The 26,100-nt window shown below is 52.3% G+C and overlaps 12 protein-coding genes across 12 annotated transcripts; 5 read left to right on the top strand and 7 right to left on the bottom strand.

Annotated features, from left to right (window-relative positions):
- The first annotated feature begins 2,322 nt into the window (after window positions 1-2,322).
- Window positions 2,323-3,999, top strand: ASPZODRAFT_2052454 (hypothetical protein). Its single transcript, XM_022727611.1, has 4 exons — window positions 2,323-2,917; window positions 3,001-3,236; window positions 3,303-3,398; window positions 3,447-3,999. The coding sequence occupies exons 1-4, from the start codon at window positions 2,565-2,567 to the stop codon at window positions 3,815-3,817; spliced, it is 1,056 nt and encodes a 351-aa protein (XP_022580604.1). The 5' UTR covers window positions 2,323-2,564; the 3' UTR covers window positions 3,818-3,999.
- Window positions 4,000-4,133: 134 nt separating this feature from the next.
- ASPZODRAFT_97644 (hypothetical protein) lies at window positions 4,134-5,780 on the bottom strand (the record flags this gene model as incomplete). Its single annotated transcript, XM_022730556.1, has 3 exons — window positions 4,134-5,197; window positions 5,294-5,572; window positions 5,643-5,780. The coding sequence occupies 3 exons, from the start codon at window positions 5,778-5,780 to the stop codon at window positions 4,181-4,183; spliced, it is 1,434 nt and encodes a 477-aa protein (XP_022580603.1). The 3' UTR covers window positions 4,134-4,180.
- A 272-nt stretch (window positions 5,781-6,052) lies between these two features.
- On the bottom strand, window positions 6,053-10,000 carry ASPZODRAFT_142721 (hypothetical protein; the record flags this gene model as incomplete). Its single annotated transcript, XM_022724878.1, has 4 exons — window positions 6,053-6,849; window positions 6,934-7,592; window positions 8,244-9,823; window positions 9,890-10,000. The coding sequence occupies 4 exons, from the start codon at window positions 9,998-10,000 to the stop codon at window positions 6,053-6,055; spliced, it is 3,147 nt and encodes a 1,048-aa protein (XP_022580602.1).
- A 376-nt stretch (window positions 10,001-10,376) lies between these two features.
- Window positions 10,377-11,441, bottom strand: ASPZODRAFT_133076 (hypothetical protein). Its single transcript, XM_022723179.1, has 2 exons — window positions 11,087-11,441; window positions 10,377-11,021 (listed from the first exon to the last, which is right to left on the bottom strand). Exons 1-2 carry the CDS (start codon window positions 11,271-11,273, stop codon window positions 10,381-10,383), a joined length of 828 nt encoding a protein of 275 aa, XP_022580601.1. The 5' UTR covers window positions 11,274-11,441; the 3' UTR covers window positions 10,377-10,380.
- A 445-nt stretch (window positions 11,442-11,886) lies between these two features.
- ASPZODRAFT_142719 (hypothetical protein) lies at window positions 11,887-12,655 on the bottom strand (the record flags this gene model as incomplete). Its single annotated transcript, XM_022724877.1, has 2 exons — window positions 11,887-12,006; window positions 12,083-12,655. 2 exons carry the CDS (start codon window positions 12,653-12,655, stop codon window positions 11,887-11,889), a joined length of 693 nt encoding a protein of 230 aa, XP_022580600.1.
- A 324-nt stretch (window positions 12,656-12,979) lies between these two features.
- On the bottom strand, window positions 12,980-13,509 carry ASPZODRAFT_133074 (hypothetical protein). The gene has a single exon (XM_022723178.1). The coding sequence runs from the start codon at window positions 13,295-13,297 to the stop codon at window positions 13,139-13,141; it is 159 nt and encodes a 52-aa protein (XP_022580599.1). The 5' UTR covers window positions 13,298-13,509; the 3' UTR covers window positions 12,980-13,138.
- A 233-nt stretch (window positions 13,510-13,742) lies between these two features.
- ASPZODRAFT_25980 (hypothetical protein) lies at window positions 13,743-14,920 on the top strand. The gene is made up of 3 exons (XM_022728026.1): window positions 13,743-14,063; window positions 14,123-14,345; window positions 14,404-14,920. The coding sequence occupies exons 1-3, from the start codon at window positions 13,796-13,798 to the stop codon at window positions 14,825-14,827; spliced, it is 915 nt and encodes a 304-aa protein (XP_022580598.1). The 5' UTR covers window positions 13,743-13,795; the 3' UTR covers window positions 14,828-14,920.
- A 231-nt stretch (window positions 14,921-15,151) lies between these two features.
- Window positions 15,152-15,768, top strand: ASPZODRAFT_16685 (hypothetical protein; the record flags this gene model as incomplete). Its single annotated transcript, XM_022726790.1, has 2 exons — window positions 15,152-15,184; window positions 15,256-15,768. The coding sequence occupies 2 exons, from the start codon at window positions 15,152-15,154 to the stop codon at window positions 15,766-15,768; spliced, it is 546 nt and encodes a 181-aa protein (XP_022580597.1).
- Window positions 15,769-16,734: 966 nt separating this feature from the next.
- Window positions 16,735-18,685, bottom strand: ASPZODRAFT_117904 (hypothetical protein). The gene is made up of 6 exons (XM_022721187.1): window positions 18,272-18,685; window positions 17,601-18,215; window positions 17,315-17,551; window positions 17,167-17,250; window positions 16,958-17,113; window positions 16,735-16,844 (listed from the first exon to the last, which is right to left on the bottom strand). Exons 1-6 carry the CDS (start codon window positions 18,432-18,434, stop codon window positions 16,834-16,836), a joined length of 1,266 nt encoding a protein of 421 aa, XP_022580596.1. The 5' UTR covers window positions 18,435-18,685; the 3' UTR covers window positions 16,735-16,833.
- Window positions 18,686-20,287: 1,602 nt separating this feature from the next.
- Window positions 20,288-22,323, top strand: ASPZODRAFT_117902 (hypothetical protein). Its single transcript, XM_022721186.1, has 5 exons — window positions 20,288-20,784; window positions 20,846-20,918; window positions 20,984-21,315; window positions 21,379-21,519; window positions 21,589-22,323. Exons 1-5 carry the CDS (start codon window positions 20,604-20,606, stop codon window positions 22,227-22,229), a joined length of 1,368 nt encoding a protein of 455 aa, XP_022580595.1. The 5' UTR covers window positions 20,288-20,603; the 3' UTR covers window positions 22,230-22,323.
- ASPZODRAFT_133065 (hypothetical protein) lies at window positions 22,306-24,367 on the bottom strand. The gene is made up of 2 exons (XM_022723177.1): window positions 23,433-24,367; window positions 22,306-23,343 (listed from the first exon to the last, which is right to left on the bottom strand). The coding sequence occupies exons 1-2, from the start codon at window positions 24,247-24,249 to the stop codon at window positions 22,340-22,342; spliced, it is 1,821 nt and encodes a 606-aa protein (XP_022580594.1). The 5' UTR covers window positions 24,250-24,367; the 3' UTR covers window positions 22,306-22,339.
- A 246-nt stretch (window positions 24,368-24,613) lies between these two features.
- ASPZODRAFT_133064 (hypothetical protein) lies at window positions 24,614-26,096 on the top strand. Its single transcript, XM_022723176.1, has one exon. The coding sequence runs from the start codon at window positions 25,044-25,046 to the stop codon at window positions 25,965-25,967; it is 924 nt and encodes a 307-aa protein (XP_022580593.1). The 5' UTR covers window positions 24,614-25,043; the 3' UTR covers window positions 25,968-26,096.
- Window positions 26,097-26,100: the final 4 nt, after the last annotated feature.

Genomic DNA, 26,100 nt, shown 5'->3' with positions numbered 1-26,100 from the left:
CTGAGTCATGACTCACTATTATTGACTGAGCGTCGTCCTGCGAATTGACCAGGATATTGGCATCAATCCTTCTATCGATGCTTTTATTTCTTCTTATTTCCAAGTCGTTCTTGATTTCTTGAGACTATTCATCAATACTGTAGTACTTCTTCTGTAGTAACACGCCACGAACCAGGCTACCGGGTCTGGGATTACGATCTGTCGCGGTCAAGTATGAAATAACCATGTACTCTGTATGTACTCTTAACATTATTCCCTGTAGTCTGCCTTGCACCCATGTCAGTGAGGTACTAGCAGTACGTAAGACGATATAGTTAGTAATTACTAATTACATACCTATTCTAATTATTACTACCTAGTAGTACTAGGTAGTCAACTCATTATTACTGTAATTTACTAATACTAGAGATCGATCCCTCGTGCATCTGGGGGCGGGCCGAAGCTGCTCCTAGGTACTAGGTACTTACCTAGGGGTACTGATCCTGGACCCGTAGTATGTACTAGGTACTATGTGTACGTATGTTTCTAGTATGTAGTTACTATGTACTATATGTACTATGTACTATATGTACTATGTACTATAGTAGGTCCATAATTAATTCTTTACATAGTACCTGATAAAATACTAGAAATGTAAATCAGTCAACAATCTGGATGATACTCTATAACTACCCATCTACTGACATTGACTGAGCATGTAGTATATTCCATATGTAGTACCCGTAGCTGAAGATCCTGCGTTCGCGCTGGAAACTCATTCATGTAGGCCATGGCTGCACCTGCATGAATAGCTAGCGGCAGTGGATCCGCGTACTTTTGCTAGTATTCATACCTTACTACTATACCTTACTAACTTGACATACGGAGTACCTACCTAACTAGAGGTACCTAGTAGTACCTAGGTACCTAGTTAGTAGTAGTTAGTTAGTACATGCATGGTACATACCATTTCGTACCCAGTACTTTTACCACCATTTTGTCCTCTTGCTGGAATTGTTTTCCGAGATGGAGCCCGGGCTATCCTTTCCTGGTTCAGATGAGGAACACCGAGTATCAGGGTGTACTAGGTACCTAGTAGAGTATTTACCTAGAGGTAACTACCTAGGTACCTAGTTCGGTAGACACCTATCTAGGTACGTGTATCTACCTGGTAATAAACTATATAGTCGACTGGTTGGAGGTTAATTAGTTACCTACTGTGTACTCCGTCCCTTGTAATTAGTTAACCCCGGCACTTACTACGGAGTACATCATACTAGGTATCTAGGTGGTCACTTTACTTCCTACTTTGTAGGCTATTGCATATGCCATCCATACCGGTAGGCACTACTAGTAATCGTTGAGTCTGGACTGCACTGCAGTTTGCTAGTCACTGTTCCAGGCTCCATCAACTATCTTAGCTTGACATCCACAGTGGACTAGATCTAGAACAAGCATCACGTGTATACTCTCTTAATCAATAATTACTTGTAGGTCCAAGTACAGAGTACTCCATACTGCCAGATATCTACCTGATACGCTGTACTCCGAGGAATGAGGTAGCTACCGGCAGTTACCTAGGTAAGGTACCGTATGTTAGCTACTACTAACCTTAGGTACCTAAGTTACTACCTAGTTACAGTAGGAGGTAGGTACTAGGTAGAACTCAGTGAGTACCGTATTGTATACCCGTCCATCCTATTGGCCATGGCTGTGGGGCCCGCCAGGAGCTTTGAGCCTTTGCCTGCAGCAAAAGTACGACGGCGGACGCCCTGCAGCTTCCCATTGGACCGGGGAAGCAGGGAACCGCCGTCCCGCGCAGGCCATTTGCAGCAGCTCGCCGCAACGAGTAAGGACTAGTCCCCCCCTCCCGGCCAGACGTTCACGCTTCCCCCCCCCCCTCTCTTAGACTCTCCGCGACTCCTCTACCAGACTACGAGAGTCTCCTGCGCCGCAGGACCACTTGGGGGGAGGGGGCCCATGCAAATCAGAAAATCAGAAAAGAAAAAGAAAAAGAAAAAGCTAGACAACGAACGAGTGCCACGAGACAACAAGGCATTCTTCTTGGAGACAAACAGAAAAAGAAGAAAAAAATAATAATAATCATCATAATAATAATAATAATACTACTACTGCTACGACTTCTCGAAAAAAAGGACACAGGTGATATCGGGTCTGGTGTGTGCAGCTCATCGATTCCCAGAGCCCGGCGAACCACTTGTCGCGGAAACATTGCCTGACCTTTTCCTCTCTTGCTGGCCATCGCTGCATTTTCCCCCGTCCAACGCTCCCTGGTTCGTATTAAACCAGTGAGAGGGAAGGAAGGGTGACCGACATTCGCTGCCGTGAGCATCGGTGCTCTTACTATAATACAACCGCCGGGATCCTCTCCTGTCAGACGCATTCTCTCCTCTCCGTCCGTCAATCCATCTGTCCATCGATCCATCGATCCATCAATCTGTCAATCTGTCTATCTATCAATTTTTCTCTTGGATGAGCGTGGAGAGTCAACAACCAAGAATCCGGGAAGAAGACTATGAGAGGACCGCTCCGTCGGGTATCTGTCGCTTCTCTTCATCGCCGTGATGGATGGCCTCGGACGTGGGCATAATAACCATGCCTCTGTCCCACCGTCTACTAGGGACCTGCCCAGGATCCCTCAACGAGCAACTTCCACGCCAACTGCGGGGACAGCAAATGTCTCGATGACTTCTGCCGGTGCTGCCGCTGCTGCTGCTGCTACGGCTGCCGGAGCTACGACGACCCCAACGACTCCGCTACCAGCCAGGCAGCACCGCTCCTCGTCCGTCTTCCGTCCTCGTCGGTCTGATGACTGGCAAGATTTCCGGGCCATCATCGAGCAGCTGTACCGGAACGACCAGCTCAAGCTGCGGGATGTCAAGAGGATCATGGAGCGGGATTACAACTTTGTTGCCTCGTAAGTCACTCCTTCTCCCCCCCCTCTTCCCCCCAGTTCTCTCACTGTTTTGGATCGACCGCCCATTTTGCTTACTTCTGCAGGGAAAAGCAGTACAAGGACCGTCTCGCTGCCTGGCATGTTCGCAAGAACATCAAGGCCAAGGAAGTCCAGCTCATGATCCGCAAGCAGCAGAAGCGTGCCGCCAGGGGCAAGCAGACGGCCTTCCGAGTTGGCGGGCAAGAAGTCGACTCGAAACGCATCCAGCGTTTCATGCGGCGATATGGCCCCTCGTGGGAGGTTGAGCGTCGTGATCCTCCTCTGATGAGTCCGGAGCCGGGTAAGCATTACATGAAATACTTTATACCATACTGAACCCTCCCCTCTTACTAAGTGAAAAAATCAGCAACCCCCTCCGATATGTCTTGCTACACTCCCGAACCGGAGGACAGATATGATCCCCCAGAGGATACGGAGACCGCATCTCCCGATGCAGATCAACGTGAGTCTCTTGGGATGCTCTCTCCCCCTCTCGTCTCTGACCATCCAGATACCACCGAGATTGATTCCAGCCCCGTCACGGAGGAACCCCTACCGGAGAGGGCCCTTAACACCACCACTACCACCACCGCCACCATCATCACCACCTCCCATCATCCCCAAGCCGCAATTCAAACCCAACCCCAACCTCACCTGCAGCCTCAGGCCCAACACCGACCTCAGCCTCCAGTCCAGCCTTCAGCCTTAACACATTCCATCGTTACTTCCCATCCCGCTCAGTACATGCCCAAGCCCATCGAGGAAGATTATGACATGCAAAACTGGGAGAACCTTGCCACCTTCCAGGAGAAGCTGCTTCAGCTTACTAGAACCATGGATCAAGACCTAAGCGAGTATCAAACTCCAGATGAGTACGAATGATCCTTGCTTCACCCATTTTTCTTTCCCTGCATTTGCTCTCTCTAATATATCCACGTGTGCCACGCGATGTAATGATCCGATTGGAAAAGCAAGCGATTTCTTTTCTCCCTCCTCCTCTTTTCTTTTCTTTTTGTTCTTTTCTTCATTTCTCCTCTTTCAGCAGATTCTCTTGTATATTTGGATGCTTCACTTTTGTGATCCTCGTCAGACCTCCTTCGTATGGTTCTAGAAATCAGAGACGTGAACCGCGCAAGTGTAAGTCGGTCAGTCGTCTTTAGTTCCGCGTGTACAGCAATAGATATAGTGTTTTTTCTTTCTTTTATGCTTTCATATTATATTGTATTGCTAGAGTTTTATGTACTGTTATGGTTTCAAGCTTTCTAGATCTATTTCACTCGGCGCCTCCGCAGGTTCTATCCTGGGGACTGGCTTGTCTTGTTGCCATTCCTCCACTTGTCCGCATTCCTCTTGTTCCTGTGATTGCTGCTGCTGCTGCTTCTGCTTCTCGCGACGCAATTGAAAGCCTCCCCGCCAACCCAGCCAGCGGGTCTCCCTTGGCCCGCGGAGCAGACAGAGAACAATGGCAGCGCCAGCAAACCCAACACTGGCGCTCCCCGACGCCACCCAGCCACCGTGAGCGAACAGATGGTTCCCCGCGGCGGTGCCCATGAGCTGGCCGCAGAAAACGCCGAGCATGTAGACTGTGTTGACGCGGTTGCGGGCCTTGGGGGCGACGGAATAGATGGCGGTGCGGTTAGCGATCTGGGCGATCTGCTGGCCAAAGTCGAGCAGGACGGCTTGCAGGACGGGACCGGCAAGGGTGATGTTTCCCAAGTACGTTCCCAGGATGATACCCAGCAAGGCGATTCCCTGGCCAACGAGGATGGAAAGTTGGGGGATGAACCGGTCGATGACGAGACGGGAGTACAGCGGGCCGAAACACATGGGAACAATCCCCACGAAGCCAAAGAGGCCGATCACAACGGTGGAAAAGCCATAGGGTGTCGCGGAGAGGAGGAAGGTCAACGTCGTCCAGAAGCTGGTGAAGGTCGCCGACAGGAAGAACCCCATCAGACAGCACTGGACGAGCAGCGGGTTCTGCACCGCGATCTGCACCATGCTCCACAGGATCCGCGCGTAGGTGATGTCCGTGTTGGTGCGCGGATAGTCCGGCATGAAGACCCAGAGCAGCACTCCGATGCCATACTGCAATCCCAGCGACATCCAGTACACATTGCGCCACGACGAGTACTCTGCGATCACACCCGACAGCACCCGCGCAATCAGCATCCCGAGCAGAAGCCCCGAGACCACGATCGACAGAGCCGTTGCCCGGCGGGTTGGGGGGGCCAGATCCCCGACAAGAGGTAACATTACTTGCTGGAATAAGTCAACATAAGTCTTAATGTATACTATCGAGTTTTTTTTTTTTTTTTTTTTTTTTTTTTCATTTTCAAAAGGGAGGAGGGAAGATACCGGCGTAACAGTCGTGACACTCGTGACAAAACTCAAGACGACAAACACCTCGAACCTCCCCGTCAGACAGAGCCCAAGCCAGACCGTGGCCGTGAAAAGGGTCAGGAACAAGACGAACGGTCTCCGCTTGACGATATCCCCGAGTGGACACACGAGCACCAGGCCAGCAGCGTACCCGCCCTGCATCACCGTGGGGATGATGGACACCCGTTCATCGCTGACCTTGAATGTCTGGGCGAGGGTGGCTAGAATCGGGTGTGAATAGTATAGATTGGCGACCTGGCATAAGTTATAAACAGCTATTCATAAGGGATAATTATAGGAAGCACCGAGTAAGAGGAGGAGGTACAGTAAAGGTGGCGGCAAAACCGAAGAGGAGATTCAGCGCAAGACTGAACTGGGGCGGCGAGGAGGCATCGTACCGCGCATACGGTGGTGTCCAGGATAGAATATCGTAGAGTTTAGGGGGGGATGGGGGGGGTTTCATTGTTATAATCTTTACAGTAGGTAAATGTCTATTGATTATAGATACTAGGAGATAGATGCGCTGAAAAATTCAGCTAATCCTGCTACACATTTGTAAGCGTGGTATGTACTATAGTATAGCCTCGGCTTATTACGCAGTCCTTTATTTAGTCTTAAATCATATTTAGAAATGCTTGCATATTGACTAACTACTATAGTTGTATGTAGACTGACATCGCTAAGATACATAAGATAGATACTAAATAAACCAAGGAAACACTAATATACCGATCGTCACGAATAGAATGTGCTCTTCTGGAAACTTTCCGGCGAGATGTCGCCCATCTTGCCTTTGAGCTCGGGCTTTTCCGAGACCGGCTTCACCGTGCTCTTCAGCGAGTTGGCGCGACTCCCAGAGGCACTGGCACTGGCACTGGCGCTGTCAGAAGAAGCAGTAATCGCCGGTCGGCGCTGGATAGTCTCCAGATACGGGCCGGGCAGATATCCAACGCGCCCGTCTCGTGCGCGGCAGCGCCACCACTCCGAGGCGTTGCCCATCGGGTCCGATTTGCTGAGCACGGCGACAATATCGCCCTTCTTCACTCCGAGATCGATGCCCGTGCTCTCTTGTGCCTCGGGCGTGTAGTCGTACAGCACGCGGCAGAAGTCCAGCTTCGACGGGTCCAGCGGTGCGCCAACCTCGCCCCCGGCGGCGGCGGGCTCCCCGTTCGGGCCCACCAGCATCTGCTGCTGCCGCCGTTTAGCCTCTTCCTCCTGCGACTGCGCAAGGGCCTTGATGAGCTTGCCCATCAGGTACGGGAGACCGAAAACCGCCACCAGGAACATGATGAACGGTTTCTTCGACGGTTTGGGGGGCGCGGGCGAGCCGTCAGGTAGCGTTGCAGGTGCGGACCGACCGCTCAGGAACGCCGCAAATGCCGACGGGGTGAGAGATGTCGCGTCGACAGGCGGAGGACGACCGGTCAGTTTGGCGATCAGCGTTCGAAACCACCGGACCAGCGTGAAGATACCGAGCGCGGATCCTAACGTGTTGCGCAGGTTCCCAAGCTGCTCTGCGACCGAAACCATTGCTTAGATAGTTAGCATGCATTGTGAGTTTTTTTTTTTTTTAAAAAAAAAACAAAAAAAAAAAAAAAACAAAAAACATTCCTTACCGAAAAATGAACTATGAGTGGCCATATAGGTGCTTTCCAACATCTGTGCAAACCCGCCAAATGCCCCCACGATGCTCTCGATCATCTGGAAGGTCGCCTGTGTGCTCTGGCTGAACGAGTCGGTCAGACTGTTGGAATCGTTGGGATCCCCCCCCGGCATCCCGCCGTACATGCCACCCATCCCGCCGTACATGCCGCCCATGCCTCCCATCCCGCCGTATCCGCCATACATCGACCCCATGGCCCCGAAGCGCGAGTAGGGCGACGAGTAAGCACTGTAGCCACCGTAGCCTCCGTAGGGACTTGTTCCGAACCGCGACGTGCCATACGGCGAATAGGTCGATGCTGTCCGGTTCACCACCGCGTTCAACGTGCTCGGTCGGGATGGTAAATCGGGAGCAGCGGCACCAGGTGCTGCTGCTGCTGCTGCTGACGTTGTCGTCGCCGATGTCGGTGATGTGGACGCAGCCGGCGCGGCTGTTGCAGGACTAGCACTCATGGCGGGGGACGCAGGTAAAGCCGGGCCTGACAAATTAGAATACAAAGAAGGATTCAAATTGATCGATGGAAAATACCTGCTGCTGCGGCGGCCCTTTCCCACGGTTTTGGCGGCGATACCGTCGCCATGAAATCGGGCGCGCTGGCTCACCCAGCCTAGGCTGACTACAGGACAATAAGATGAAAAGTTGAAAAAGAAACAATATCTCTCCAAAAAAGACTTGAAAACAAAAGATCGATAAAGCGATGAGCGATGGATCGCGTTGAGATGGAGATGGAGTTTTCGAGGGGGGGGGGTGAGAATGACACAAGATTAGGACTGGCGGGCGGAGACAGAAGAGAGAGTGAGAGGCAACTGGAGGAGTCGCATGTGGGCATCAAACGCCGAGCCGAGGATGTACGGAGACATTATTCGTTTACACAATATCAATCCTGGTATCGATTACAGATTGTTTGATTATACTTGAATTTTTAATATGATTGATTAGATGAGTTATTTCTATGGAGAATTCGACAGAGTCTAGAATAAGGGCTCTGCCATGCCATGCCGTAGTGGAATGTCCCAGATCAACCCCCAATGCAGTCCTCTAACGCCTTGAAAAAGATAAATATGATAAACCGTGTAATTTTACAAGGGAAGCCCCTATAATTCCTCGTGCCGGGGCTTGGGTGCTTGGAGCTTCCATGACCGGGGAGCTATGGGGAGACCGAGCCAGAAGTTCCATAGCCGGGACAACTCCGTCACGGCGATTTCAAACCTGATATGATAAGCATGGGGATGTTGGGTGAGAGGTTTAGAAGGAAGAACTTACACTGTCTTGGGAAGGTAGTACCAGGTCTTCAACACATAGACGTAGGTGTTCCAGACGACGCTGAGCTCGGCCTTGAACTCGTCCATGAGGGAGTTCGTTTCGATTCGATCCGCCTCCCAGGGAACGTCGCCCGTGACGTATTGGAACTCGTCCTCGTCGCCTTCCATTTCCACACTGGACACGCCATGCACGATGAGTCGGCGGTTGGACTCGGGCTCGGGCTCAGGGGTCAGAGGCGTCTGCTGCTCCCCGGAGGTGTCAGTGTTGACACCGGCCAACTCCGCGGTCAGGGTCCGATGGAAGCTCCGCGCCGCGGCCAGGCTGTGGGAGATGCGACCGAGGGTGTTGACCAGGGCGACGAGCTCCGTGCGGCGCAGAAGCGGGTTCTCGCCGTTCTTCGTCTCGTCGTACTCGAACAGCACCTTGAGCGCGGTCCCGTAGCCGCTTGTCTGCAGCTTCCCCCACAGGCGGCACTTGTCGCACCCGACGCAGTCCATGATCCGGCTGACGTTCCGGAAGCGGTTGCGGAAGTCCTCCTTGAGCCCGATGGCGCTGGGGTCCTGGAACATGATGTTCTCGTCAAAGATCTGCGGACGGTCCGCGAGGATCTCGGTCAACTGGGACACCTGGCGCCGGGTGTCGCTATCTTGCACCGGGTCGCCGGAGCAAAAGGTGTAGTCCTGGAGGTGCTTGCGCAGTTTGGCCACAGCGCGCGAGACCAGAGCATAGTTGAAGTAGAGGTTCGAGATCCGCTCCGGGTGTGAGTGTAGCCGGTCCTTGTAGCACTGTAGGTTCGGGTGCCACTGGCCCGTGGTCTGGTTCATATATTCCCAGCAGAGGTGCATTGAGATTGAGGCATGCATGCCGCTGACCACCCTGTGGAACACGCGTTTCTCCAGACATTCGTCGTCCAGCAAAAACCCATCGCCGCGCTTCGACTCCTGCTGGAGCAGGCTGCGGAAGTCGTTGGCCGCCTGCAAGCCCCCCGGCTGGAAGTTGTTCGTCGATGAAGAGAGCCCTGTCTCCGGCAGCGGCTTCAGGAAGCAGTTCTCCCGGTAGATGGCATCCCAGACCTGTCGGGAGCCCATGCCAGCATACCCCGTGAAGCGTTCCGGATTGTCCACCAGGCTGACATAGTCGCCCTTGCCCGTCGCGCCCTCATCTTCCGGCACGCAGTAATCGCGCTCGTCGCACTCGTCGTCGTACTCGACCACACAGCTTTCCCCGACATCCTCGCCCAGCATGCCCTGGAGCGGACGGTCCTTGGGCCGTTCCTCCTGCAACTTGCGGCCGGGATGTCCGGCTTTGGGCCCCTCGAGTTTGCTCAGCTCCTCCGCCCGCCAGGTCAACGGGATGTCCTCCTCCGATTCGATCGTGTTCACGGCGCATGCAATATTGCCACACATGCTACTCGCATCGGACCAGAACGGACACGCCTTGTTGAACAAATTGAGCCGGTAGTATGAGAAGAAGTCGGTTTCCTGCGTGAGCGACTGGAGGAGGGGGTAGACCTGATCGTTCAGCTCATCGATTGTGGCGTACGAGACACAGGCATCCGACACGGTCGCTTTGGGATCAATCTAGTAGCAACCTTGTATTAGCATTCAGAGGCAAATTCTCCCGAGATGTTCGCTGGGGAAACTCACTGCGCACGTATCTGCCGTGTGGTGTCCGTTATGCTCGCCATGGCTACTGGCACTGGCCAGACTCAAGAAGGCGAAAAAGGCCAGATAAAACCCCTTGGCCGCAGACCGCATCTCAGGCTGTTTCTCAGAAATTCATTCAACCTTATCGTCAGACTCAGTCAAGGGATCGGAAGCAACGCAGACGGTAGACGGTAGACGGTAGACGGGCGAAGATAAACAGTACAGCTATTAACAAACAGAGGAAATCTATCAAATGTATCAACAGTAAACCACAACTGGAAGAAAGGAACAAATGCTGGGATCCAGGCAGGGGAATGGGACGATAAAGTTGACATCTGGCCTTGGTGGCGCAACCCTTGCTTATCTTAGCCGTCCGATAGATTCTGATTATTGATCTATTGATCTATTGATTCGATTCTATTGACTAGAAAATGTCAATAGACGTTTTTTGTACATTATTGCTAATCCAAAAAAACAAAAAAAAAATCAAATCAAATCTTTTCTCCTCCCTCTAGATCCCTGCCCATCTCCATCTCTCTGATCCTCTCCTCGCGACTCTCCACCAGATCCTGCCGTGCCTTGTCGCTGACCTCACGATCCAAGAGACTCTCGAGCTCGAGACACCGCGCGACAAACTTGAAGATCCTCTGTTCGGCCTCGGGCGCGTTCATGGTCAACCCATGGTCGTCGCCTTCGTACAATTCCATCTCGCGCTGGCCCTCGGTGCCGTACTCGTGATACAACGACTTTGCACACAGATACGAAAGCACTCTATCCCCCGTCCCGTGTAGTAACAGCACCGGCCGGGGCGCCAGCTTCGTGATCCCGACCGTCCCTGCCGTCTGGGAGGCGATGGTCGCCACACCCCGAACACGTTGCGGTTCCCTTGACGCAACGGTGAAGCAGGGGGCTCCGCCAAACGACCATCCCACCAGCACGAAACGCGAGGAGCTGAAATGTCGTGAGAGATAGGTGAAGGCCCCCAGGATGTCGAAAATACAGCACTGCGTTGTTCCTGGTTGGCGGTAGTCGAGTCGAATGCATGGGATGGAGAGGAGGACGGCCAGCTTATCGGCAAGGGAAGTATAGATTCCTCGTAGACCAGTCAGTTTAAAAAGAAATGTAGATAAATGTAGGTAAAAGCACCTGCTGGTCCGCTTAACCCTCCCCCCGCCCCGCTAACAAGAACAACGGCAGCATAGCTGGCCTGCATGGCGTTATAGCTATGTGGTTCGTGCAAGATGGCCTGCACACTGTGGTCGAGGGGATCCGAGACGCGGATCTGAACATGCCGTGCGATGGACGGTTTGACGGCGTGTTTCTCGACGTTGGGCGGGTGCAGTGGTCCGAGAGTTGGGATCGATCGTCGCTGGATGGAAGTCATAGTCTCGCTCGAGGCATGGGTATCTTTAGTGTCGGGGTGGCTATAGCGGTAACTATTTACTCTTATATGGACGGTGGCTCGGTGTTGAGCTCAGTCTGACGCATGAGGCAACCGTGGCGATAGTCTGCTTTATAAAAGGAGCCTTTTTCCTGTCTACGTTTACGACAATTGTGAGGACAATGACTTTTATTCTGGTCATGGTGGTAAGTGGTAGAGGTAGACTAGACGCTCCCGTTAAACCTCCAAAACCCGTAGGAAAACGGAGGAAGGTTCGCGTCGACGAGGTATAGCCCTGGCCAGTACAAATGGGACGTCAGCCCGAAGCCCTTCGCCGGTTTAAACCTTACATCGAGGGGTTGGCCGGGTAGAGTAGACAGGAAAGTACAGAGAAACTTTCCGAAGACCAGTGCATATTCGAATGGTCATGCTGGTTATACAAATGGGACTTTGCCCGAAACTAACCAGTTGGAGAAAGGTACATATATGAGAAATGAGAAATAACTTCTAAAATCACAAACTCCAGTCGTATAAGCCCGGTGTCGTACAATGTCCAGTCGTAACTTCATGGGAAGGCAGTTTCAGCTCCGTTGTGAAACTCGTCAGGTCGAGTCGGTTACGAGGTGTCGCTGCGCTTCCGGCGACGGATGGAAAGCGCCTTCTTGAGAGCAGTAAATGGCTTGGGAGGCGGCGAGTTATAGAAGGGGTCGTTCTTGAAGTCCTCCTCGGTGAATTTCTGAACAGTCTGGAGTCAGTTGCTGCCTACACGACCTCATGACGTCAAGATGAAATAAACTCGCAGGATTACTCACCAGACCAGGCACCCGGAAAAAATTCCCATAGTCGTTCATCATGTTGCTGCCTTCTTCGTAGTCGTAGGTATTGCCATCCCGATCAGTGTGCCCGGGAGGGAAAAAGGCAACTCCGTCGAGCGGACGGTGGCTCTCGAGGCAGTCGACGAGTTTGTCGTGCGGTGTCGCCTTGAGAATCTCGGCATGCGAGTCCTTGAGAGCCTCAATCGGACTCTTTTTGCTGTCCTGGTTTCGTCGGGGCAGGGCCGCGTCGTAAGGCCCCTCGTGATGGTACTGGAAGGCGCTTGCATCGTCCAGCTGGTCGATAACGTCTGTGTTTTTGGGCCGAGAATGCCTCGCAGACCGGTGATGGCGATGCCCACGAGTGCCAGTACTGTCCCTCTGCTTTCTCTTGGGCTCCACAGGTTGGTGTTCTCTGGATTCAGGGAAGAAGATCGACGGTACCGAGTTCGACCGTGTGAGACTGAGGTTGTATCGGCTCGGCGAGGGAGATGCATGGTGGTAGTAGGGATTGTTATTCGAGAATTCTCTCGCAGGACCAGCGAGGAACTGAGATTCAGTTGCAGCAGCCATGATACTGGCTTTTAGAGGAAGTTGTAGTAAAAAGAATATGTATCTAGTAATCTGTAGTATGACAGAATTTCAGTGGGGCTGTCAATCACTGTAACTGCAAGATGGATGGGATGGTCGTTGGTATCTCTTTTTTCGCTCTAGAACAGAGGATCGATTCAGTGTGAGAAGAGAAGATCGAAGAAAAGAAAACGGACTCGTCGATTGCTAATAAACCCCCCCAGAGGCACTCCCAGAGATCCGTCATCCTGTCTCCCATGGGTCGGGGTGACGTGATGTCTTGCGTAGCATAAGAGGCTTATCGATAGAAAAAAACCCACCAGGTTCTGGCCCCAGGCAACGATCGCGGGTGCCTCGTCGATCTGGATCGTCTCTCACGACGTCTCAGGTGGATCTCGGTGATCTCATCGCTTCCTTGTTCGACTGACGGCTTCTTTTGGGATTCTCCTGCTTGCTGGTTGTCGGACAGAGACGGCGATTTCCAGCTTACCGCAGAAACTGGCCCGGTTCGTTCGGATCGCGAGGATGACAAGATGACAGGCCTGAGGTGGCATTGGGGAATTCCGGCGGCCCCGGCAGGCCCGCAACGCTCGGCTTGGTGGCTTTTTGCAGGCTTCCACGGGTTTTCGAAGGCAACAGTTGCATTCTAGCCCAGTTCCTCGGGTGCTCTAGACCGTTATTTGCTATGCCGTGGTTGGTATAAGGGGGTTAAATGGTACGGTTGGAGGCAGAAGCAAGCGTCATGCTGAAGACTCGGGGGGATTGTTGCCTGAGGACGAACTTCAATGACGAATAAGCAGGACGTAGTTTCCTATCCTCGCATCATAGATTCTAGGAATATTCAATTATATCTTCTGCGATGACCAGTTCTAAATAGGTATAAGCAGTGGATTTCCTCTAGTAATATAGTATATGCGCAGGCAAAATAGCAATTAAACAAGAAAGGCCTGAATATATTACAGAATTTAGGCTAAAAACTATTAACTATCCCAAGACTTTTTAGTAGCCAAGTCGTTTTAAGCATTTAATTCAAATCTTTCAGGAATAGCTTCACCTCAGTCTTGGCGCTGTCTGCCAGCCAAGGCCAGAACATCCAGCAATTTTCTCCACCAGCATGCCACCTTCACCACCCATGTAATATTAATGGCTTTGGTTCAGTACTCCGATTCCGAGGCAGAATCAGGGTCAGGGTCAGAGTCCGAGTCGGCTCATGAACCGTTGCAACAGCCAGCTAAGAAACGTCGCCTTGAGCACCGATCGCCAACGCTGCCGCCTCTCCCAGCAGCCTTCCACGATCTCTACGCTTCGAGCACTCGAGTCAGCATCAGAGACGATCCGAACCTGCATGGGGGCCGCAAAAGGGCTATTCCTCACGTCGAGGGTAACTGGCCGACACATATATACCTAGAATGTAAGTCAAGAGAAAAAAAAAAGCCTCCGATCAAATAGCACCACTGCTAACTGGTGCAGGGTACCCATCTAAGAACGATTTTATAAAGCTTGACCAAGTCGTAACTCGACTAGAGGATAACTCCGAGGGTAACATTGCTATCCACAGCCTACTGCAGAGTGACCTCGGTGCCCAGCTGCCTCTTCACATCAGCCTTTCTCGCCCCGTGGTGCTCCAGACAGAGCAGAGAACACCCTTCCTGGCTACCTTCCAGCACTTCCTTCAAGACTCGAATATCGCCGCGTAGGTTTTTCTAGTCACTAGGTATGAAGGATTTTCATTGTGCTAACATTGATTCTAGCTTTGATGTCACGGTTGAAGGGTTGGACTGGGTCTCGAATTACGAGAAGACGCGGTGGTTTCTGGTCCTACGAGTCTGCAAACATGAAAAGGACTACTTGAACACTCTGCTCCGATTGTCAAACAGCTCCTTGGCACACTTCGGTCAACCTCCACTCTATGGATCGCCTCACCAACATGGCGAAGCCAAGAAACGACAAACAGGTCCATCGGGCGGCCAGGCGAAGGCGATGGATGAACAGCAGGCTATCCAGGACTTTTCACGCTCGTTTCATATCTCCTTGGCGTGGTGCTTGACGGAGCCATCCCCTGAAGACAAACGGCGAGCTGCAAAAGCGGACTTGCGAGCGTTGGAAGATCTCTCGATTCGGTTTTGCAGTGTCAAGGCAAAAATCGGCAACCATGTAACCAGTCTTCAGATTTGACAGCTGTAGCGACGAGATTTTTACGAATTATGTGGACTAGAAATATACCAGAGCTCGATATTATTCTTCTAGAATGCTATTGTTGATCTACGGTGGGCCGCTAGTTAACCAAGGCACGTAATCCCACGCGCGTAACTTTTGCACCCTCCCAAACACATCACCTCTTCCTTCCTGGAAACCATCACCTCTATCCAGCCCAACTTAGTGAATTTATCCTCATGGGGCTATAATTCGATTCCTTGCACTTTAATATATAACCAGCTGGTCTGACTTTTCTTTTCTCGGCCTCGACAGCTTCAGGTCTGAGCTGTGTGGGTGGATGCCATGTCCGACCCGTCTATTCCCCAAGTCACTCTGGTAAGTCGTGATGGTTACAGGGCACCGAATCAGTCATCAATACAAGTTTATACTCACGGGGCTTACAATAGGAAGATCTACAAGCTTTCCAGGCTGAACACTTCCCCGGGCACGCGACTTCGCTGACATCTGGATATACGTACGGACAACAATCTTACGAAGAGTCCTACGAGGAAACATATGAAGTCGATCCAGACGATGACGGGCTGGGATACTATGAGGATGGTGTGAAACGAACGCTTACCGATGAACAAATCGAAATTTTCCGACATAGTGAGATTCATGCGCTTCTGCGGGAAAAGCAGCTGAAAGAGGAAGCCCTCGCCGAAGAGAGGGAAAGGGAAATGGATGAAAAGACCAACGCTGCGACAAACGCGACACCAGTTGAACAAGACAAGAACCGCGATTCGATCAACGAAACGCAGTTGGACCAGTCCCAGCCAGGGAAAAACACGCGTCACCAAGATGCAGCCACTCATGCTACTACGTCTGGAGCGTTGGATTACGGTGAGAGCGGCCATGGTAGCTCATCGTCGTCTAAGCATCATGTTTTCAGTCGCAAGCTCGTCTCGTATGAAGACTAGCGTAGGTCTACAACTATACTTACCTACGGTACTCCTGGGAGAACTTTGATGAACTATGCTCTCGTTGATTCAAAGGTAAGCTACTTCATTTCATTACATTTTTCTTTTCCAAATGTATATGATGAAAACATTATCGTCATCCTTAGTCGGATGCCATACCATTCTCTGTACAGACCTTCGGGTGCCGTCCAGAGAAGATCGTGTAAGGCTTTGACGACTTCAATCTTCTCTCTGATCAATCCTGCATATATCTTACTGTGTTCTGCATAATTTAAATCCTCAAAGCTGACATGTTGAAAGTTCTCTGGACTACCGGGCATTCCATACAGCCTACAAACATTGTCCGACCAGATGATTAACTCGGTTTCCATTGGACAGCCGATACCACTGGATGTGGAATATGCCTATTCATCATCTTGGAACAGAGTCAGCATATGCTAAACACCCTTCGTGTTCTCTTCGGTCGACTGCGGCTCGATATCCTCGTCGAAATCAGTTGAGCAAGGAACGCCTGGGAAAAGATCTGCCCATCGCGTGACTCGCTTATATCGCTCGTAGCGGAAAAGAGAACAATTCGCCATTCTTCCATGCTCCGGTGACGGGATGGTAGAAATTGACGATTGCTGCAGGACGGCCAAGTAGGAGGCGCCCCCCCCCGGCACACTTTAAGCCTCGTGTAGTTCGTGGAGCATCTCACTCTCTAAATTATCCTCAACTTGCGGTTTTTCATCCTTTCCGAGACTGTCGTTTGAGGTTTTCGGCATACTCCAACCTCTTGGAAACGCCGAGAATGCCTGTACATTTCTCGGGACGCCACAATGATAAAAGAAAGTCGTAGCGCATGCAGACTGATAGTCTATTACATGTGTTGATATGAGACGAAAAACTCGACCAAGTGAAGGGGAACATGCTATTTATATAACATTGGCAAAAGCTACTTCCTCAACCAACTGGAAACAGGATGTGAGGCCGGATCCATGAAATTCGTCGCAAGGCGAGATCATTGTTGATAGTTGATTATCATGCAGGCAGTCGGAAACTGTTGTGGATCGAGGCTCTCGATATTCAACTATAAGGTACCATCTCCCATTCTGGACAGTTTATATTCTTCAATCCTATTTTGTCTATCTGTATGCCTGGGCACCCCACTTTTATTGTCTAAACCAATGTTCACGCACTCATTGTACAGACTTTTGTTTCGGGATCAACGCCCAGAATACAGCGATCCCCACGAGCAGACCGACCATGATGGGCTGCAAGACTTCAACGCCCGCTTTCGATGCGACTGCGCCGGTCATAAAGGGGAACGCCGCGGAGCCGGCTTGGCCAAGGCTAGCAGTGAAGCCTGACGGGTTAGCAAGTGTGTTTCTCTCCAGCGTGGAATGGTACTGTTGTTACCTAACGCTCCGATATGGAGTTCCTTGGGGACGATTTTGGTAAGCACGAAAAGACCAACGGGGTAGAATGGGCCGATGAAAAAGCCTGTGGAGAAGCCGGGTTCGTTAGTCTGTGGAAGGCTGATGGTATATAAAACTATAGAGCGTACCCAGTATGCAGACAGTGACGGCGTTTGCGGCGATGTTAGGGATCAACCAGAACATCAACTGCATGGCGAGGGCGATGGCGAGGTAGACGAAAATCATGCGCCGCTCCCCCCATCGATGCGTCACTTCGGCGAGCGCGACGCGACCCAATGCAAAGCCAGACCAGAATGCAGAAGCAATATAGCCTACCCTGCTTGCCTTGCCATGTCGTACGGAGACGAGGAACTCGACCAGCCATCCTAGGATGTCAGCATGGATACAGATGAGAGAGAGAGAATCTAGAGGTACCTCCGGCAGTCACTTCTGCTCCTACATAAAGGAGGAAGAAGCCATTGAGAATCCACACCGTCTTGCTCGTCAAGGTCGCCTTCAGCTCGCTATTGGCGGTATCTTTAGCCCCCTGCACGTTGGGACGGAACAGCCCTTGTCGAAATGTCCACGCCAACAGTGTTATATTAATTATCCCGAGACACATGGTGATCAGGTAATAGTAATGCCAGTACGGGGTTCGCGAGGCCATCGTGTTGGCAACCAGCGGGCTGACCACCGTCCCCACGCCGTAGATGGCATGCAGCAACCCAAGCCATCGGTGCGGGTTTCGGATCGTGATGATGAAGCTGTTGGCCTGGGCGTCTTGAAAGGCCTCGCCCATCCCAGTGAAGAAGAAGGCGGCGGCAAAGAGCGGGAAGGGAGGCTTCCAGAGCATGAGCGCATACCCGAAGGTCTGGATCATAGCTCCCAGAATGAGGGTGCCTCCCGTTCCAACCCGCGAACAGACATGAATATTGGTGAAGGATGCCGATAGCCATCCCGCAAAATTGACCAAGTAGACGAACGAAACCGTCATCAGGCCAATATTGTACGCCGGTTGTAAATACGGGATTAACACACCAATTGCAGCATCTACATGAACTCGTTAGTTGATATTTTCAAGGCGCCGAACAGAAAAATTGCCATACCATTCATTCCAGCCATGAAAGATGTATAATTCGTGCTGATTACTTTACCTATCTCCTGACGAGCAGTTGGCGGAAGCTGCTCTTCTTCTGGAGACGGTTCTTGCAGAGTTGGACATTCCAAATCCCGTTTCTCATTATCGACAGCAGAACCTTGTTCCGACATGGCCTTAATTAGAGCGTTGACTTTTTATTTTCTATATTCTTTTGTCTTTTTCAAGATATGAAGGTTTTCGAGAGCTTCTCCAAGCTCCGATGCATAGACAATTGCAGAGACCAGGCCTGTAGTTGGAGAGCCATTTCCATTTTTTTTTACTGATCGGTTTAACCGGTTACAATTATTACTTGGGCAATCGCGGCTAATTCGCTTAGTTAGCTAGAGAAAGAACACGCTGAACGCTGGTGAGGGGTCCGGACAAACGTTTATCTTCGATATTTTGACTCGGCCCATGATAAAGTTTGGATGGGGCTATGAAGAAGTCCTAGATTCAGCTCTAATGTCGACGGCGTGAGGCCGGGTTGACAAGTTGGACCACTCTTTCAGCCCTCGAGAGTGGCTCCAGGCCCTATCGATCTCCAGACCGTGCTCCACCAGCACCCCAAGAATTGATTGTAGGGATTCTTGCTTGCTGTGATCCGTCATAAAAGAAAAGAACAGGTGTTCTCTCCTGCAATGCCGACGTTTCTGAGACAGGCCCAGGTGGTTCCAAATATTCGCATCGTCTTGGGTCTCCACGTTGAGGTCACCAGGACGTTTTGAATTGTGGGGTAGGATCCAATGTAGTAATGGTTCCATGGCTATCGGATTATCGCCCATGATGAACATGTCGGTATCGGGGCCGGATCCGATTGGAACAGCTTCTCACTCTTTCGCGAGGAAATGGAGCGTAGCACCAGTCACTATCAATATTCCCTGCCCATGATCAACCGGGTTTTCTGAATGAGGAAAGCTACCTGGGCATTCCCCGATGACTCTGGGGTTGCATCCCTCTGTGCTGTCATACAGACCGGAACAAGAGGAAGGAGATCCGATTGTTCGAAGCGAGTATTCACACGAAATGCTAGACGCTAGTTTTCATCTGTTGGACCGACAACAGCCAACCCATGGGGAATGGGTATCAATACGCCGTCAAGAGGAGACTGTCTAGGATAGTGTTTGCGTGTAAGATGCAGAGAGGCGAGACCCCTGCTGATGAGGATTCAGGCGACTCTTGAGCTGTGGTCTCTTCGGAACGCAGTCAAGGTATCCTGAGAGATGATTCATGATCTGATGAATGACGAAGCACTGTAATTATCAATGCCCTTGCCGAGGCATTGCAGCAGACTCGTTCCAATCGACGGAGTATCGAAGTCCAACTTCAGGAGATTGGGAGATGTTGATGAAGGGAAGTTGCAAAAGAGACCTTTAGGCGTGTTTGACATTTGTGCAACCAACTCACGTGAGCGCCTCACTGCCTCAGGCCTCCACAAATAATCCTCGAGTTACTCTCAGAAGATTAAGGCAAATTTGTGTTTCTTGCCTCAATTCTTTCTCTAGAATACTACCGCACATACCTGTCAAAGGGTACAGCTAAATAGAGTCAGGCAAGGGAGTACTGTGGCATAATAGCTAGACTAGGAGTGTCTACCTTGATACCTGGACAGAGGTCTGCCTTAGGCAATCAACACCCCCTTCCCAAACAGACTAGAGCGGACGCCCGCTCGTACCTGCCTGTACTATGTAGGAGGACCTGGTGCTAATCTATCATGTGATTGGCCCGGAGAGGACTGCTAAGTCTCTCTGCTCTGATTGGAGCGTTGCTTTGGACCGCCAGACCTCCCGCTACTAATAGTCTAACTGGATCAGGCATTATGTTCCGGCGGGTCTCTTGCCAAGAAGAGCCAAAAGGAACAATTTTCTCTGCCTACCTAAAGGGGACCTGATGACTAATCCGTATAAACCGAGCCAACGAACTGACCTGGCTTATTGAAGATCAGGATACCGAGAGAAGACTTCAAGACACGACTACTGCCATGAACCCGATACTCTACTCCCATCCGGAGCAATCAAACTCTCATGTTGGTGCTCCCCCGGGTTTGTAGCCCACCAGAGCCACTTGGGAGTTTCTCTTACGTCTCACCACAGTGATTCGGTGTGATCGTCGTGGCAAACCTATCTGATCTCCCGCCGGCCCACAACCTTCCACAGAGCTTCTTCACCGGTGGTGGAGGAGAGAAAATCTGAATTCAAGGTCGTGGTGCTTGCGTAAGGCAAGATGAGTCAAAGCATGAGCCTCTTCCAGGCTCTTTTTTCACTATCGAGTTCTGTTTCCAGACTCACGCCCGTTATTTCAACATGAGCGCTCAGATCGTTGATCCGCCTCCTGTTGCTGCAGACCTGGAAGATGGTCCGCTGGAGAAGCGTATCGATAAGAAGCTGGATGAGGATTCGCCTTCCGTCCCGGTTGACGCGTTTGGGGACGAGGAGAATGCAGAAGTCAAGTACAAAGTGCTGAAATGGTGGCAGTGTGGGCTACGTGAGTTGATTACAAGCGTTAACTATCTCGAGGTTAGAACATGACAACTGATGAGCAGCAGTCATGGTTGCAGAAACTGTGTCCCTGGGAGTGCTATCGCTCCCCGCTGCCGTCGCAAAGCTTGGTCTCGTTCCGTATGATGCCCCTTGACTTCTCCCTGATGATTTTCATGTTCATCAGACTGATATCAGTTCCATAGCTCCGTCATCCTGCTCGTTGGTCTGGGCATCCTATCAACCTACACCGGCTACGTGATCGGCCAGTTCAAGTGGAGGTACCCGCATATTCATAGCATGGCAGACGCCGGTGAGGTGCTCATGGGTCGCTTCGGACGCGAGCTCCTGGGTACCGGGCAGATCCTGTTCCTGGTCTTCATCATGGCCAGTCATCTGCTGACCTTTACGGTGGCCATGAACACCATCACTGGCCATGCCACTTGCTCCATTGTCTTCGGGGTGGTTGGACTGGTTCTTTCATGTATCTGCTCACTGCCTCGTACTTTATCAAAGATGTCTTGGCTGTCGCTAGTGTGTGAGTTGAGAATAGAAACCACCACAACAAGGAGAGGGAAGACAGTGTACTGACTCGAGACAGCATTCGCTAGCGTCGTCTCCGCCGTGTTTGTCACTATGATTGCCCTGGGAATCACCCAGCCAGGATCCGGAGTCGCAGCCACCGTCCCGACGACTCTGTACACGGGGTTCGGCGCAGTGACCAACATGGTAACTGCTTTTTGTAAGTTTTCGGTTCAGCCCTAACGCTTTTGACTTTGACCTCGAGCCTGTCTAATGATTGGGATTCAAGCCGGCCACGTCGCCTTTTTCGGCCTGATGGCCGAATTGAAAGACCCGCGCGACTACCCGAAAGCCCTCTGCCTACTACAGGGCAGCGATATCTCGCTGTATCTGATCGCGGCGCTGGTGATCTACCGATATGCCGGCGTGGATGTGACGTCCCCCGCGCTCGGATCCGCAGGCCACACCGTCGCCAAGGTGGCGTACGGGGTTGCCCTACCCACTATCGTGATCGCGGGCGTGATCAACGGCCACGTTGCCGTCAAATACGTGTACGTGCGGCTCTTCCGGGGCACGTCCCGCATGCACGGCCGCGACTGGCTTGCGGTGAGTTCGTGGATCGGCATCGCGTTCTCTCTCTGGGTATTGGCTTGGGTCATCGCCGAGGCGATCCCCATCTTCAGCGATCTGCTCTCGCTCATCACCGCCTTGTTCGCCAGCTGGTTCACCTACGGTCTCGCCGGTCTGTTCTGGTTACATCTCAATCGGGGCCGGTACTGGTCGTCTCCACGCAAGATGCTCCTCAGCGTCCTCAACCTGTGTATTGTGGGGATGGGCGCCTGTCTGTGTGGACTAGGCTTGTATATCTCTGGCAAGGCGATTCATGATGATACTGCAGGGGTGAGTTTTTCTTGTGCCAACAATGTATAACAGTATACACCCAATAGTTATATAGATATCCTTTTATTACTATGATAAGTCTAGTCATACAATAGTACAGACGCGAAAAAAAAAAAGTAACGGGGATTCATACATAACCATCACCTCTTTATACTCTCCCTTTTCATCCGCCTCCTCTTCCTCCGACATGCATTAATGGTTTCCTCGGTGAGAATCTCGGCGGGGAGCGCAAACTCGCGCACGTTGATCTCCGGAATGGGCTGGCCAAACGCGTACCGGATCCGACCCATACTAGAGGGCGAGAGCGCGGTTTCGCGTAGATGTGCTTGCAGGTAAAACGATGTAAAGGGACGCTCTGGAGGAGGGGGAGGAGGGGGGGGAAGAGGAGGAGAAAGGGGAGCAGGCGACGGCGGTTCATGGTTTATTGTTGTAGACGCCCCTGCTAATCGTCGACTATACGTCTTGAGACGTTTCCCTGCTGTCCCCGCCGACTGGGTCTCGCGAAGCAACTGGTGGGCAGCCCAGGCGTCGATGTCACTTGCATCCAGCGAGTCGGTCTTATCCTTGTGTTGTTTTAGTTCGCTGTGCCGGCGCTTCCCTTCGCCCTCGGGCGCGGGAACAGGATCTTCCGAATCGGTCATGCGTGAAGGCGCATCTTTGATACTACTATTGTTGTTGTTTTCTGCCTTGCGGCGTTTCTCTTCTTCCTTCCAGAGGCGGAACTTGTTAATCAGGGCCGACAGCTCACCGATCAGATACGCCCGCTTGGGCTCGTAGAGCTTCTTGTCCGGATCCGCAACGCCGCTGACCCCCATCACGCGCAGCCAGTCGTGGCCCTCCAGCTCGTCGCGCAAGCGTTCCAGCTGCATGCGTTCATGTTGGGCCTTGTCGCGCTCGATGTTGCGTAGCCGCTTCTCCTGTCGCTCGATGCGACGGTGCGCGCGGAAATAGATCGCCTCGTTGAGCGGGTCTTCTTCTTCTCCTTTTGCTCCATTGTCTTCTTCCACCTTCGGCAGTTCTATCTTCTCGCAATCGTGTAGGTTGAGTAGCGGGTTGCCGAATGGCGATTCATCCATGTCATTTTTAGGGAGCGGACCTGGGAGGTCGTCGACTAGTTCGACAGTTGTATCGCCAGCAAGAAATTCTGCACAGTCAGTACGCTTCTTTAAAAGATATCTAACAAAAGGAAAAGAGAAAAAAAACAAAAAAAAAAAAACAGTACCATCCACTCACCCCGTTTCGGCGGTTCGAGACTGAGGATCTGTTCATAATTGTGAAAATACAGCGCCAGCTCGCTTTTGGCCCGCGAGCTGCTGCCCTGCGAGCGCAGCGACCGGCGACCACCATGATTGTCTCTCTGGCAGTCTGGCTGGTTGGCAGGCGGCGGCGTCGCAGAAGCAGCAGCAGCAGCGCGCTTCTGCGGGGGCGAAGACGGGGGAGGCGAGCCTAGCGATCTGGTTTCCTCCAGCTGCTGTCTCTCTATTTGCTCCTTCTTGTCTTCCTTCGTGTCTACCGCCGGCGAGAAGTAGTGATGGAGGGTGCGCCAGCGGGCGGGCGAGGAGGACGACACGGCGACGGCGGCGGCGGCGGCGTTGGGACGCGTCGGGGCCCGCGTCGGGCCCAGAGTCGGGGGCAGCGTGGCGGGGGATATGGTATCGAGGGGATCGGGAGATTCGCGGCTGGAAGGATGAAGGGACAGATAGGTGGTGGAGGAGGAGATTTTTCTGCCGGAGGTGCTATTCGTCGCTGTCGCTGTCGTCGTCGTCCTAAGGGTACCCCTGCGTGGGGTCTCCAGTCGGGAGACGAGGGGGCGTCGGGGTTGCGAGCGACGAGGCTGCACGCCACGCCGGCGCCCCGAGGCGTTTGTAGGATGGAGATCGAGGTCGATTGTCGTGTCGAGCAGGTCTGGGGAGCTTCTGTGAGGCGATGGAGGCGATGCAGGCGACGGAGGCGATCGAGGGGGAGAGGCGGGCGACGACGCACGAGGGCGACGACGCGATGGACGAGAGTCTGCTGGAGGCAGAGCAGACTGCCTCGGACGGACGGCCATGGCTAAAGTATCATGATATCCAATTCACAGATAATTCGTGGGTGATGCTGTCGTCCTGCCGTCGAAGATGCTTCCACGGTCCTAAATGACCGAATCCCCTGGCTGTCCGTCCGTCTAAATCTGAACTGGAGTATCTCCGAATTGTCAAGAGGCACAGTTATGCCACGCTTGTAGATAGTAAATACATTAATTATCCTAATTACCCTATGGGTACTTCTTCTATTATTTTCTATTTTTTCCGATTTTACTTCCTACCCAAAAGTTCTTAATATTCCTCTTCTCTCTCTTCCATCTGGTTTCTTATATTTTGTCCGAAGTACAAAAGCGATGCTCGTCTCCACCCACGCCTTTCTCTCTCTTCACCCTCACCACAAACTCCAGAGTATTGGAGGGCACACTCTGTACTTGGGATGACCTATCAATTAATCTGACTACATGCTACTGCAATCCCCTACCTTGTCTAATAATATATAATAACCTACTACTAATATCTTCTCCATCTACTCCATACTAATTCTCCAACCCCGCAGGCGCGTGGGGGTCACAAAGCGAATCCTCAGGAATACCTCTCAATAATAAGCTGCAAGACAGACACACTGAAAGAAAGCAAAAGCCGACGTGGGGGAAGGAAAGGCGAGATTCTCCGACCGAGGTTGTCTATAGGTTGTCTATATATACAGGAATTGCTCCTGCTGTGAATGTCTCCTCTTTCAACTCTCCCCTCACTGACCTCCCCCCCACAAGTCACTACCAGTAGGTAGATTGCAATTCCCATTCAGAAATTCAGTGACAAGATGCCCAGCCGCACCCTCACGCCGGGCGTTTACGTCCCTACCGTTGCATTTTTTACGTCAACCGAGGATGTTGACGTCCCTACCGTCGAGAAACACGCTGCTTTCCTCGCCCCGACAGGTATCGCGGGTATTGTCGTCCAAGGCAGCAACGGCGAGGCGGTCCACCTCGACCGCGAGGAACGCAAGACGATCACGGCCGCGACCCGCCGCGCTCTGGACGCTGCAGGACACGCCTCGATGCCTGTTATTGTCGGCACGGGCGCCCCCTCGACCCGCGAGACGATCCAGCTGAGCGTCGACGCCGCCGAGGCCGGCGGCGACGCCGTCCTCGTCCTGCCCCCAAGCTACTATCAGCCTCTGGTGAGCCGCGCGGCGCTGCTGGACCACTTCCGCGCCGTGGCAGACGCCTCGCCGATCCCCGTGCTGATCTACAACTTCCCCGGTGCCTCGTCGGGCCTCGATCTCTCCTCAGACGATATCCTGGCGCTCTCCGCGCACCCGAACATCATCGGCGTGAAGCTCACCTGCGGCAACACGGGCAAACTGGCACGCATCGCCGCGGGCACCGGCTCCGATTTCCTGACCTTTGGCGGATCCTGCGACTTCACCCTCCAGACCTTGGTCGCAGGCGGCCAGGGCGTCATCGCCGGCACGGCAAACGTGATCCCGCGCGCGTGTGTCGCCGTCATGAACACCTACCTTCAGGGCGACGTCGCGCAGGCGCAGAAGCTGCAGGCTGTCGTCGCGCGTGCGGACTGGATCGCCATCAAGGGCGGCTTCGTCGCCGTCAAGGCCGCCCTGCAGAGCTTCTACGGGTATGGCGGACTGCCGCGGCGGCCGTGTGTCGAGGCCAAGGGCGCGGAGGCTGCCGCTCTCAAGCAGGCGTTTACCGAGGGCATCGAGCTAGAGAAATCATTATCTTAGTGTCAGTAATTAACGACTAGACTGAACAAGACTACTGAATAAACCGTGCTGATTCATCATCTACCTTGGTAGTTAAAATTTTTCTTTTATTAATACTAGGTGGTCAAATCAATACTGGTCAAAGCAAGGATAA

The sequence above is a fragment of the Penicilliopsis zonata genome (genome assembly GCF_001890105.1).
Source record: "Penicilliopsis zonata CBS 506.65 unplaced genomic scaffold ASPZOscaffold_8, whole genome shotgun sequence".
Lineage (NCBI taxonomy): Eukaryota > Fungi > Ascomycota > Eurotiomycetes > Eurotiales > Aspergillaceae > Penicilliopsis > Penicilliopsis zonata.
This window is presented reverse-complemented; position numbering and strand designations above follow the sequence as displayed.

What these genes read in the sequence shown, in the direction of transcription:
- ASPZODRAFT_117902 (XM_022721186.1), top strand. Translation starts at nt 20,604, where the DNA reads ATGAGCGCTCAGATCGTTGATCCGCCTCCTGTTGCTGCAGACCTGGAA. An exon ending in ATGGTGGCAGTGTGGGCTAC is followed by an intron (nt 20,785 to 20,845) that starts GTGAGTTGATTA and finishes GATGAGCAGCAG; the next exon opens with TCATGGTTGCAGAAACTGTG. An exon ending in GTCTTGGCTGTCGCTAGTGT is followed by an intron (nt 21,316 to 21,378) that starts GTGAGTTGAGAA and finishes GACTCGAGACAG; the next exon opens with CATTCGCTAGCGTCGTCTCC.
- ASPZODRAFT_133074 (XM_022723178.1), bottom strand. Translation starts at nt 13,297, where the DNA reads ATGCAACTGTTGCCTTCGAAAACCCGTGGAAGCCTGCAAAAAGCCACC.
- ASPZODRAFT_133065 (XM_022723177.1), bottom strand. Translation starts at nt 24,249, where the DNA reads ATGGCCGTCCGTCCGAGGCAGTCTGCTCTGCCTCCAGCAGACTCTCGT. An exon ending in TCTCGAACCGCCGAAACGGG is followed by an intron (nt 23,344 to 23,432) that starts GTGAGTGGATGG and finishes CTGACTGTGCAG; the next exon opens with AATTTCTTGCTGGCGATACA.
- ASPZODRAFT_133076 (XM_022723179.1), bottom strand. Translation starts at nt 11,273, where the DNA reads ATGACTTCCATCCAGCGACGATCGATCCCAACTCTCGGACCACTGCAC. An exon ending in CGCCATGCAGGCCAGCTATG is followed by an intron (nt 11,022 to 11,086) that starts CTGCCGTTGTTC and finishes GCTTTTACCTAC; the next exon opens with ATTTATCTACATTTCTTTTT.
- ASPZODRAFT_2052454 (XM_022727611.1), top strand. Translation starts at nt 2,565, where the DNA reads ATGGATGGCCTCGGACGTGGGCATAATAACCATGCCTCTGTCCCACCG. An exon ending in GATTACAACTTTGTTGCCTC is followed by an intron (nt 2,918 to 3,000) that starts GTAAGTCACTCC and finishes TTACTTCTGCAG; the next exon opens with GGAAAAGCAGTACAAGGACC. An exon ending in TCTGATGAGTCCGGAGCCGG is followed by an intron (nt 3,237 to 3,302) that starts GTAAGCATTACA and finishes TGAAAAAATCAG; the next exon opens with CAACCCCCTCCGATATGTCT.
- ASPZODRAFT_25980 (XM_022728026.1), top strand. Translation starts at nt 13,796, where the DNA reads ATGGCTTTGGTTCAGTACTCCGATTCCGAGGCAGAATCAGGGTCAGGG. An exon ending in GACACATATATACCTAGAAT is followed by an intron (nt 14,064 to 14,122) that starts GTAAGTCAAGAG and finishes TAACTGGTGCAG; the next exon opens with GGTACCCATCTAAGAACGAT. An exon ending in CAAGACTCGAATATCGCCGC is followed by an intron (nt 14,346 to 14,403) that starts GTAGGTTTTTCT and finishes CATTGATTCTAG; the next exon opens with CTTTGATGTCACGGTTGAAG.
- ASPZODRAFT_117904 (XM_022721187.1), bottom strand. Translation starts at nt 18,434, where the DNA reads ATGTCGGAACAAGGTTCTGCTGTCGATAATGAGAAACGGGATTTGGAA. An exon ending in AGCAGAAGTGACTGCCGGAG is followed by an intron (nt 17,552 to 17,600) that starts GTACCTCTAGAT and finishes CTGACATCCTAG; the next exon opens with GATGGCTGGTCGAGTTCCTC. An exon ending in CGTCACTGTCTGCATACTGG is followed by an intron (nt 17,251 to 17,314) that starts GTACGCTCTATA and finishes GCTTCTCCACAG; the next exon opens with GCTTTTTCATCGGCCCATTC.
- ASPZODRAFT_133064 (XM_022723176.1), top strand. Translation starts at nt 25,044, where the DNA reads ATGCCCAGCCGCACCCTCACGCCGGGCGTTTACGTCCCTACCGTTGCA.